Source organism: Bombus vosnesenskii, unplaced genomic scaffold (assembly GCF_011952255.1).
Source record: "Bombus vosnesenskii isolate JDL3184/JDL3185 unplaced genomic scaffold, Bvos_JDL3184-5_v1.1 scf7180000013270, whole genome shotgun sequence".
Lineage (NCBI taxonomy): Eukaryota > Metazoa > Arthropoda > Insecta > Hymenoptera > Apidae > Bombus > Bombus vosnesenskii.
The window spans coordinates 813,252-825,806 of record NW_022882928.1 but is presented as its reverse complement, the minus strand read 5'-3'; the positions used below and the strand labels follow the sequence as shown (position 1 = coordinate 825,806).

The following is a 12,555-nucleotide window of genomic DNA, read 5'->3' as shown; positions in this document are numbered from 1 at the left end:
GCAAAGCTTAAATATTGATGGACATCAATGGGTCTCTAATTGCAGACAGGGTAGCTCGATTGGAATCAGATTTCCAAAGGCGATCGCAGTTGAAAAAGTTGCTGGTTCATATATACATACAGTAGAACAGACGATACCGCGTTAGCTAAAATCGAGCCGGAAATATAAACTCGTTTGTGTTCGTCGCAAAGCATCGTGTAGCGCGTTAACACTAGAACTACCGATAGTTAACAGCAAACTATTTTGTACCAAAACCAGTGAAAATGGTCTGGTCTTTAAAAAATACGTAATAATAGAATATTTGTATATTTATTGATTATTACTTTCTTACAGAAGGAATTCCATGTTATGTAATATATTTTTAGTATTATTAATCCATCTGGGACTATGATCTCTGAACGAGGGTTGACAAATTTATAAAATCGTAGAACCAGTCATTTCGACTGCTGTGATATTTCTAACGTTAGGTCCAGAACCTTCCTGATAACTGATATCATCGTATTGAACGATACGCAGTGAAAATTTTAAAAACGCGTGGGCAAATTGTACAAAACGAGGAAACTGTTCTATTGGAGTTCGATAAACAGATCGCAAGACCCTTTTACGCTTCGACAAGTACCAGTCATGTTAACTGGCATTGGTATAAGTAGCCGTGATACAAAATTATTTTGAGTTTGATTACATAAAAAACAAGATAAAATTCATTATATTGTTCTTTTAGTTATCGTTGCGAAAGTCGTTGCATCATTGCGAAAAGAAATATAACACGAAGTAGGAATTTTAAAATAGAGTTCTAAAACCATTCAATTTGACTGGTATGGTAGTTCTAGCGTTAATCCGAGAGAGACGAGCTCGATGACCGCTTCAGCATCTAAATCTCTCCGCCTTCGTTTCCCTGGCAAAATCATGGGAAAGTTCCCGTTGCTTGGCGGAGAGAAGGCGCGTCATAATCGAGCGTCAAATTCGTTGAATAAATCCACGGTTGCGCGTAAATATTCCACGATGAACTCCGCTCGAAAAGACGAGCTGGTCGCGCTCTTGGCGATGGATAGTCCATGGGATGGGCGGCAGATGGAAGCACATCACGGCCGGTACACCATCGGGCCACGCGGGTCGACTTTTCGCTCAGAGCCACACGTTCTCTTCGATGACGCAAACAACGAATACCGAAATACCACGACGATAGTCGTTATCGCTTTGTAACGTTTGAATTGTTCTTTTTCCCGATAATACCAATTGCCACTGAAACTCGTCGGTCTGACGCGTCACGCAGGAATGTTAATGTTTTCTCGTTTCTAGAACAAATACCTAGCTAGATAACGGTCGAAAGCTAAACGACTCAATTGACAACGCGAGGGAACGAACAGCGCTGCCCGAGCCTGCTGGAATTCCTCGTTTCCGATGATTCGGTAGAACAGCGTTGGTAAAAAATACGAGACGTTAACGAGCCACCAGTTAAAGGCTGATAAACCGACGTTCCAGTTGCTAAACGCTGCAACGAAGGTTCTCCGATCGTAAACTCGGTTTCAAGCGAAATCTTGCAGGGGTTACCGAACCGGCATGCAACGCACAGACGCCGGCGACACCTGCTCCCGCACCCTCGTGTCACCGAATACCTGATTAGCGGGGGAGGACTCTCTGGAAGTCGGTACCCTTGCCGGAGGGTCTCGGTTTAATAAAGCACCGCGCCGGTGAGAAACGCGAAACACGTGCGTGCAAAAGTTCTCCCCATGGGGCGTGTAACGACGTTCCACGGCCGAAAGAGGAAGGAAGGAAGGATGGAAGAAAGTTACGAGGGTGGTTACGAGGACGCACGAGTGGAGGAAGGTGGCCGGGAGTAGTTTTAGATGTCCCGTTGCCTTCCCTTCTAACGCGATGCTTTACTCGCAAGCGGTGAAATTATACCGATAGATCCGCGTCAAATGGAAATACGATGGCGTTGGTTCGCGGGGCGCAATATCGGTAATGGGGCCAACGGTTTAACGACGGAGTTTGGCGAAAGTGGCCCGGGGTACGCCGTACTCCCTGGTCGCTCGCTAAACTTGGATATTGGAAAATTGAGTTAACTTATGCCAGAGTAGAACGATTTTCTCCCGTTACCGTGTACGGCCATGATTTTCAGCCGTACGGCCTCTAAATTCGCTTCGCCGGATTCGTTTGATCGCCAGCGCTAAACGATATATCCACGACGACGTAGAATGAATCCTGCAATCGAGAAGGAAACGAAACGAAACGAGAGAGGTGGGAACCGACGACCCTCGTCGTATTTCGCTGCTTCGTATAACCGCTGACCGAAGAGGGTGCGAACTTTGTTTCTATGGGCCGCGAACAGGGGAGTTTCGCGACAGTTTCGAGGGCTGCGAGTTTCTGGGAGGCTGAACACCGGCGTTCCACGCTGGCGACACTCGTGACGAGAGTATCGATGCCGGTTGAGAGACGGGATGATCCTGCGAGATTGCCGACTGTCATTTTAACCCCCATCGCGCATTCTCTTCTGTCTTCGCGTGTCTACAAACACTCTCTGTCGCTGTATCATCGGCAAATCGATGGCGACTCGTCAAACTACAAATATTTAAAGAGCACTCGACGCGCGGAATCGTCGATGACTACGCGTAATGCGTTTCATAAATTTATCCCGAAACTCGAGCGATCGATATCGATGATCTCGATGCGATCTCGCGGGAGAGAACGAACGATCGCTAGACACCGCAGTGGAGATTCCTACCGATTTCTTGTTCCACGCTTTTTACGCCGTGTCGTTCGAAGACGATACGAAGAAAGAAATCGCTGGTATTAAATCGCGAAGACTTATAGGACACCGTGACAAACGTCGTTTACACGCGCTTTATTTACGACTCGCGTCGTCTACTTGCGAATTCGCGCGAACGCGGATCGTTACGAGGGAAAATTATAGCGCGTAGGCGGCCCGCGTATTTCCCGATGCCCACAGATTTACGGATCGTTAAGTCTTACGAATTTACACGTTTCTTTCCCCCTGACCGCTATTTGCGGCCATGCCCAGATTTTATTGTACGCTGGACGCCTACGCTCGCGCTTACGTTCACAGGCGCCGCTATCGATCTATCCCGTCGAGGATCGATGATATTTCTTATCTTCGAATACTGACAGACGGTATAATAAATAGCAGGTATAGTTCTTTCTTCCTAGCTACGTACATGATTCGGAATATAATAGAATCCGTCCATTTTGAGATAAGCGGGGATCTTGGCTTTTTATTGTTTTTACTGCCACGAACTGGAAGAGGAAAATTTCCAAGACGGGAAAGAAGAGTCGACGCGGCGGAACGATCCTCGGGTACAAAGGAATCCAATGAAAAATTGCCTGGATGAGTTCGAAATATCCCATCGTCTGCAATTCGATGGGGTTGAAAGCGGAAGGTGAGGTATCCAAGAGAATGTACGATTTTCCTGGATATCCTCGATTCGACGTCGGGTAACGTGTCTGGAAAAGGACAGACGTTTGGTGGAACAAAGAGAAGAACTGTGCGTGAGACGGTACGCATCGCGGCAACGCGTAACTCCGACGGATCTTGGGAAATGTTACGAACGAGAAAGATCGCCCGCCAGGGAATAGCGGTGGGCGCAGAGGTTATTTCTGAATTGCGAAAAACTTTTAATAGCTTTCTGATAGCTTATTGGCCTTATAAATACTTCGGTACCTCGCGTCCTATCCGACTGTCGGCTCTTCTTCTCCTCGATCCGATGCTACTTTTTTCTCATCTCGTCCTCCATTGTGTGTCCACCTCTGCCCCTAGGAGACCTAAATCCCGAAGAAACTGGAATCCCCTGCAGAAGAAATTGTCGCCATTATTTATTTATTAGACGGGACAGATCGCGCGCGATGCACCGCAGGTATTACACGAGTCTAGGAAGCGGAGCGGTGAAATATTACACGCCAGACACGCTCCTCGCAGTCAGGGTCGCTTTAAGCCTTTTCACGCGGCAGGTAATTTCGCGTCCGCACCTATTCAACCTCCTACCCCGTCGTAATCTGGTAAAAAGATTACGATCTTCTAACGGAGAATTAATGCCGGGGGAGAAAACGACGGAAGCGTTCCATCAAGAAGAACGAGGCATAAAGGTTGATTAGTTATTCGATTAGAGGAATTATCGGTGTTTCTGCCTTTCAACCGGTAGTTCCTCGGTACAAAACTTGCCTCGGTCTGGCAGCTTTCCCAACGACAGTTTCTCCCTTCCCTCTCTTCCTCTTAAAAGAGACACAATCCCACGAAACAGTGGCACTGAATTAAAAAAAAAAAAAAAAAAAAAAAAAAGAACAAGGAAGGAAAAGAAAGGAAAAATAGTGCAGGTCAGGCCAGACAGAAACGAACCGGAGGATCATCGAGAGCAGCCGGTGTCGCGCGGCCGGAATTATTAAATTCGTCGGTGTCCCCTAATTAAAAGCGAACCACGGCCGATTCGGAATCGCACGAAAGTTAGGCGGACAGCAGCAAGTGGAAAGAGCAAGAGACAAAGGGAGAAAAAGAGAAGAAGCGGAGAAAGGGTTGGTCGTTGCACGCGCGCTGCCATCGCAGAAATAATCGAGTGCTGCGGGCGTAGCCGCGCCCTTCGCTCGACCCTTCGTTTCGTAAGCGCACCGCCACCCTTCCTGCCGTCCGCGTCCACCTATAAATAACGTCCCTTACGCACGTTGCAGCAATTTTCTCGCGGAGATACCGCCGGAAACGATCCCGGCTGCATGCATAATCATAATGAGCGGGGCCCGGGCGAAAATTCGGCTGGAATAATTGCGCGTCCGGGCCGGTGCGCAAGGAACGCGACTGCCTCGTTATCAGATGATACGAAAAATGCTCTCGTGCGAGAGTCTGCCCTCTCGTAACTCGCTAATAGGCATTGTCAGGAGCCGTTCGTGCGGTTAAACATGGCCTCGGTACGCTGGAATCGCGCGCTGCCTCGGTTCTAGCTTCGAAATCGCGGCAGAGTCGCGGTTAGACAGGAGCAAAAACCGTCAGTGGAAAGTTGGACGTTCCGCGCCGGTAGTCGCGCATTAACGCGCACTGGTAAATGGACAGAAAATGTGGAATTCGCGCGACAGGCGTTCCAGGCGTGGATCGATACGATTTTCGTTTATAGCGCGATAAATATTTATTACACGCCAGGTGTACTTCGCTATGGGAACGTTTTGCGGGGACATAAAACGTACCTTACAGCGTGTGATCGAGCTTTTTGTGGCGCCTCGTGGCGTAGCCAGCCTCTAGTCGCAAAATAACGATTTTCACGCGAATTAACTTCTTCGCTTGTTACCACATGTACTGTATACCTTGACGTCGCACTCGTTCTTTCCAGTCTTGAAAAGTACCTACTCGTTGGACTCGTCCCAGTCGCTCCATCTTAATTTCCATTCATTATACCAGCCCGATCTCGTTCGATCAAAATAAAGCCACTTAAGGTGCAAATTCATCAGCCATTATGGGCGATCGCATTATCATACGCGCGACGAGGCTCCTTGGCGACACAGAATGTCGCGCGAGATAATAAGCCGGTACACGGTCGCGCCAGCGCGAAAGGGTTTCATCGTTGGCAACTTGCTCTTGGCAATTATCGCCAATTTCAACCATACCAGTCGCGCGCCAAGGAACACCTATTCCGATCTTTATTCGCGTGGTACAGCGAGCTTGCACGTTCAGTCTCCGCGAGTCGCGTCGTTCGGTGTGGTCCGACCAGTTGAAGCCGGTAATCGGCGATCCTCGTATAAACGAGCCGCGAGAAAGAAGGGAAGAAAGAAGGAGACGCGCGTCGGTACAACGCCGCTGGGCCACGGGGAAGGGAAGATTAACATAGAGATGAGGTCGTCTTGAGTCTTTTCCGCGTGAGTTATGTTCCCGTGACCGTGCACCATGGCTACATGCGCAAGTCTGCTCCTTCTTTCTCCCTTTCTCGTGCGTGCATGACGTAGCGGAATTACGTTGCATTAAACATTGCGTCATAGAACACCGGAGCTCCTTTTATCGTCGTCGACTAAGAAGAAGCGCTCCGGGGGATGATATGTTTCGCTCGTTTCTCGCCAGCAACGCCAGACGTACCGATAACTCGGTTACCGTCCTCCGGGATTAATTGCCACTCCGGATTAGCTCCGCTGGCGAACGAAGAAAAGAATCGTTGAAACGGACCCATACTACGCGCTGAATTGCAGCGAGTCGCGAGCTCCTCGAACGATTTCACGGGACTGGGATTCGCGGAGTCGGTGGAAATTTTCCATCGGTCGAGCAGAGTTTCGAAAGAGTCGCCAAGAATGGTAAATCGGAACCGCGTGCCTCGAAGCTCGGCGAAATGGATCTTCAGCGTGGGTCGAGCACGCCACGCGTCGTTCGCGAGGATAACAATTGATGGCAGACTCTGGACGCGAGAGAAAGCGGACAAATTGGGAACGCTGTGGGTGGAGAATATCGTTCAAAAACGTTCACCTTTGGCCTTTATGGTCTCTCCGATGATATTCCGAATCCGTGGCTCTTTGTGCTGTCGAGAAGATACTTTTAAACCCGTAAGTGTTCTCATGACAGAGAGAAAGGCGTATATAGATGGCTGAACGAGACGACAAAGTCGACACCATCGTTGGTATTAGTGGCGTGCCGGCTGTTTGCAAACAGCAATAATCATCTTTGTGACGTGTATCGGGTGCAGCTAGGCACTGCGTGTATCAGGAACAGGGAATGCGTGCGTTGGTAGAGTTTGTATCACTTAACCGCTGGCGGTGGATACGGAGCTCGGTAAGCGAAGCTAATGCTGAAATAATGCGACACTGTTCGGTGTTCGCCGCGCGTATGCCAACCGAAAACGCAAATGCCAGTCCCCTGTCGACAGACTGTACGCCTACGCGAGCCGATTTCCGATCGTGCGCTTCGACGCTTTCCACAGCATCGGGCCAACGCACCGTACACGTTTCACGTTCTTTATTCTCAATTTCAGCCGCAGCCGTGCTAACTCGTGCGACGATTTAGTTACTTTATTGTTTGCAATTAAACGTTTGCTTGTTTTTCCTTTTAACCATCGACAGGAAATTATTCGGTCGTCACTCAAGACAGAAGAAACGTTAGGCTTTCTCTTTCCTACCTTTTCCGTTCTCGTTCGTTAACGAGCGTATTTGCGCAATTACCACGGAGACCAAACGCACTTGCGAACCGTTGTTTCGCTGGAGAACATCGAACGAGATTAACGCCGTTTCTGCGGTTCTCGGAGCGGAAAGTATTGGATTCCTGACCGCTGTAATTGTCTGTTGGAGCAGACACGAGCGAAGGAAGAAACGCGTCACTGAAACCGTACTTTACGCTCCAAGGTCCGCTCTCGTACTTTTTTCCCATTGCCTGCAGCTTATAGCAGTCGCGATGAACTTTGAAGCTCGTCGAATCGACGTTGCTCGTAAATGTTTCAAAGTTCTCTGCTCTCTCCGCTGGTAACGATGGATGCAGCGATGAAACGAAATACCGTACCGGAGCCGGAGAGCGCAACGATAATAATTAACGCCCAAAGTTTCTGGCGTCGAATCGCGCGTCAAAATCTCGAGACGTTCCAAATTAATCTCGTCTACTTTCGCCGTCCCTGGGGAAACCTCGTCTCTCTCTCTCTCTCTCTCTCTCTCTGCTTCTTTCCTTCTTCCTTTTTCCACCAAAACTTGTTCGCGAAAGGCTAAATTATGGATCAATGAACGCGCAGGCATTTGTCTTTTCCATAGCCTCTTTTTTAAACGATTATACGAAAATTTTGGTAGTTAACAGTCTCGAAAATAAATTAACGCAATTTCCGCAACGTTGCAAGGTTGCGTTTGATTCACAGTAATTGGTTATTTAAGCGATTGCTAGAACTCATTATCATCGGAACGAGCCAAACATCTTTATGTTCTCTACAAATTTCCAGTCGAATCTCCGTTTCGTCGTTGAATTTTAACGATCGATTTTCTGAATCTTTCAAGATGCTTCGCGTTTAATATATGGCGATTCGTTTCGTAAATGAAAGCTGTTCGTTGTCCAACGAAGTACGTTAAACGAAGCCACGGTCAACTATAAATACGAGTCACGGCGACATTCGTTTCGGGAAAATGGTGAACGTGGTGAATTTCGGTGCAAGGGCGGCAACGTTATGAAATTTCGCGCGACGCGGTTCACGAAATCTCGCCCCTTCCCACCGAATGTCCGCTATTTCGTATCGCGACCACCGTTCTTTTTCCATGCTACCGTTTCAGTCCCGTCACACCGCGAATATATTTTCCTGCGTGTCGCTCACCAACGCGTAAGGTTCGTCGGATTTTCATAATGAAATTACCACGCGTGTCAGTGGCGCGAAGACACGGTTTTACGTGCTCGTTTTGGGCCATGGCCAAGACCATCCAGCAAAAGTCACTCAACTCTCGTCATTTCATCACGGAGACGTTAAAAAATCTCTGTTTGCAAAAGAGGGAGATGGTCGAGATCGTTTGGTTACGTTGTATAATTCCAAACGACGCGGTTTTGTCCAGATTCTAATTTATACGCCAACATAATCTAGTTACAGAAACTTTCTCCACTAGCTTTCAACGATCGTTCCGCTTCGAATTTTTTCACCGCGTAATCCTCTTATCGCTTCGACGCAGCGGTTTATAGTGACACTTAATTAACGTGATAATTACTTCTGGCCTGTTCCTGCTACTATGCACATGTATCGGTATTATTTATTCACTGGCCATCGCCATACTTCCAAATCGCGTTTCTCTCCGTCAAAATTAGCCATCGCTAGCTAGGCTAGCCGCTGCTCTATTCGTATTTATTAGCGTAGCGGGTGTCGGTACAACGAGCGTGAGCCGGACTGTGCGCTTTTTTTCAGGAACGGCCACTCTCGAGCGCACAATTTCATTAGGACCGACGTCCGCTTTCCTGTTTTTCGCGCATCATTTCTAATTCCAGGGCCCGGCCGAATTTTCAGCCGCGGTCCGGCTCCAGTCCAGCCTTGGACGCGTCGTTGTTCCAGACTATTTTGAGAAAGAGGTTGTCCCTCGTGGCTCCTAGACGCGACCGGCGAGATTTATCGCGCGAAATCGCGCGGCGCACTTCCAATTAACCCTCGAATAAATTTTTGCTTCAGCCTCACTTTTTTCCCCGTCAACGATGCTTTCTCTTCTGCTTCGAAATACAATGGATGACATATTGTTCTTTGCCGCGGTTCCATTGATCGGACGCCAAATTCTCGATAATTCCATTTTACGGCTCGTAACTTGTCCTTAAATTTATCAAACTCGGTATCAGATATTTTTCTTTTTTTTTTTTCTTAGAATACAGAGACAGGAAAGAAGGTAGGGTAAGGGTGTTTGGTGGCTTTTACGCTGGTGGATATCAGACGGTGTTTTTCTATCTGCGAAAAGCCGCAATCCCATCGGGCTTCGTCGGCCGACGAATATTTAACGCGCGGAAGACGCGGTTTCCTGTTCGCCTGGAAAATACCGATAGGCTCCGCGAGACGGTATTGTGCCGGTCTCCGCCATTCAATTTCCCCGTCTGCCACCACTCCCCTATCTTGCTTTTGTATATTTTGATCCGCAGACCCTTCGTTGCGCGAAAAGCTCGTCGTGCAGGCGCTGGTAAACTACATCTCTCGCGACGTTCGGTTTCTTGGCAAATTGCGCGAGGTATTCTTTGTTCCAATCTACGGTGGCGCAAATTTCGCCGACCACGATTTTAACCTCGCGCGGATACAACGGAGGAATTCGAAATTATTCGAAATTGTACGGCGTAATCGTATTTTCACGTCGAGATTCCATCGGTTGAGTTTCGACGCTCGTGAAAACGCGAGAACAGAATGCGATCCGTAGCACGGCGAGAAGCGGCGCTGGAAAAGCAGCGTGGCGACGCCGTAAGGGATTGTATCGGGCAGAATTAAATAAAAATCACGCGAACTGGAGATTTGGTGAACGCGGAACCGAGCCAGAAATGAGATGAGCGCTTCACGGCGCTCGCTTGGCTGCTCGTCCGCATTCTGCTCTGCATATGAATGAGAGGAGAACGGAGGTCGAGAGCGAGCAAGTGAATGCTGGAGAAACGGAGACGCACCGTGGGGTTCCAACGTCGCCAGCGTCGAGCTGGAATATCGGCCGAGCCAAGAAACGGAACGGAAGGAACGCTGCGTTTATTAAACTGAGCGCGGACGTGTTCCTCTTTTGCTTCCTCGACTTTATCCACCGACACGGCGCTCCCCCCTACTTCCCTCTATTCGATCCACCTCTCTCTACCCATTCTTTTGCCTCTGGTCTAGCTACGCCACGTGCAAAATACTGGCCCGACACGCTCTTCATCATCGATGCCTTTTTCTTTCCGCCGTTTTCGTCTCTCTCGCTCTTCTGGTTACACCTTCGAACGAGCCCTAACTTCCGTGCAAAGTCGTTTCCAAGCGAATGTCAACGACATCGTGGAGCCTCGGTCTGTTTCCACGCTGCTGTCTCCAACTTTGCTTTCGTACAAATCATCTAACCTACCGAGGGTTTGTTTGGAAAGGGTTGCTGGATGTTTCCTTTTCAGTTTTCCTAAGCTGGCGAATCGAGTTAAACGTTCGAACGATCGTCAGTCGAAACTTGCAGTATGACGGACGAAGGTTAATAGGTCCCCTGTTTTGCCAAGCCCTAATGGAGTATTTTTTTGCGTCTCGTTTTCGTGAGTCATTCCACTTGTCGACTCGAACGAGCTACCAGCGGGCAAGTGTTCCTCGAATACGCAAACGGCTTGAGAAGCGTAGAGTTACGCCGCAGCCGGTGTCCACTTGAACAAGAACAGTCTCATTATACGAGAAACGGAGAACCTCGCTACATTGGACTTAGCGCGTGTTAAAAAATACGAAACTCATCGCACAAAGTACTGCCGCGTCGTGTCACCCACCCACGGAGTTTCCGGCAGGCTTTCACCGTCAGCGTATCGCTACGTCGATTAAAGAAAGTCAGAGTGCATGAGGGGAGGAATCAATCAGCGAAATCACGCGTTGGATGACGAATAGAGGTGGCGTCGTATCGGCGGATCGTCTATTCCGTCTCGATGATATACGCCGTGTATCCTCGGCTAGAACGTCGCGGCGTCGGTGCTTACGGGGAGGCCGAAACAATTAATCAAGAGAATACAATCGTGTGTGCCCGGACGAGGGAGGAGGAATGGGAGGTAGCGAGCAGACGAACCGCTGGCGTGACTGATTCATTATGAGACTGTAATTAAGTCCCTGTATTAGCATACCGACTAGATGGAGACCGTTCCACAACCAGTCGGCAGCGGCTGGAACGACTTGACCCAAAGGTGCTTCCTATGCTAACGAGATACCTCCCCCATGGGGAGGGGTTGTATAGACGCGTGTGTGCGTTTGTGCATGCGGTGCGTAGAAAAAATAACACGTTTACCCTGTTGGCGCACGAGTTGCACCGGTCAAGAGTTTCCCCTCTCTCTATTCTCTGGTCAGCGGCCATTAGAACCGGCTACCAGACGCGTATCTCTTAATTAGCCGGCGAAATCCACTCTCCGGCCGCCGCTGGGAGCCTGGCCCGTTATCAATTTAACCCCCGGCCGCGAACTTTCTCGGTCAACCGGCATTTCTCTTTTCTTTTTCTCTCTCTCTCTCTCTCTCTCTCTCTCTCAAGCCTGGAATCTCCAGTCTCGTGCTCCGGTTCTCCTTGCTTCGCCTAGACCACCGCCGTAGCCACCGCCTGTTTTCCCTCGACGATACCCGTTGCTAACGAGTTTATCCGACCGACGGCCCAGCGCTGTCCCTTCCGTTCCGCAGCTTCTCTTCGACGCTTTCTTTTTTCCTCTTCGTCCGTTCTTTGCTCTCCGTCTTTGTCTCTCGTTAGAAGAACGTCCGGTTCACGTACGTACGATCGCTGTTCCACCGAATAACGAGATTTCCGCGAAGCGCACGTAGATTGTTTTCCGTGCAGGCGTTTTGCACGGCATTCCAAGGGTAGACAGGTGGAACATCGAGGGTAACTCGGTTTCCAGGGTTCCGGGGAAAACGTTCGACCCGCGAACAACTCGGGCTCGGAGGAGAGAAAAAAAGTGAAAAAAAAGATCGATGCCGCGCTAGTTGGAAGCTACTTCTACACGCGAGAGGAAAAGAGGAAGAATAAATTACGAGAGGCGGCGCAGCCTTGGGGAGGAGATAAAGCTTCTCCCACGTGCCGATTAATAGTTCTGTCAATAAGATTAATCGAGCGTTGATTTTCCATGTGGTTTTCAGCACGCTGAGGTGGAGGATGGAGGAGCTGGAAACGCTGGAGAGCACGGAGTGCCCTGAGTGCCCCGGGCCACCCCCCGAGTTCCGGTTGCCGCCACCGCCTCGGCCACCCTTCCTCACCGACGGCACCTTTTGCTCGGAGGAGCCCCTCACCGAGATCGAAGATTGCGTCGCCATTCCGGTAAGTTCGATTCCTTCGATTATCCCTGCCGTTACTCCTACAACGTTTCGTGAATTCTCGCGAATTCTCCAATCGACCAAAGCCATTGTTCGATCATTGGCGAGCGATCGTACGAAAACGTCGATGTAGGATTCTTATCGAGCTCCTTACGGAACTTCGTACGAT

General features: G+C 49.3%; 1 protein-coding gene across 4 annotated transcripts in view; it reads left to right on the top strand.

Moving 5' to 3' along the window:
- The window catches only part of LOC117230934, a 229,330-nt gene that overhangs the window by 160,087 nt on the left and 56,688 nt on the right, over positions 1 to 12,555 (top strand). For all 4 annotated transcript variants that reach the window (XM_033488868.1, XM_033488864.1, XM_033488865.1 and 1 more), the window contains one exon: positions 12,213 to 12,390. In XM_033488868.1, coding sequence (XP_033344759.1) covers positions 12,229 to 12,390 — 162 coding nt within the window. In that variant the 5' untranslated portion in view covers positions 12,213 to 12,228. The remainder of the gene's footprint in view (positions 1 to 12,212; positions 12,391 to 12,555) is intronic.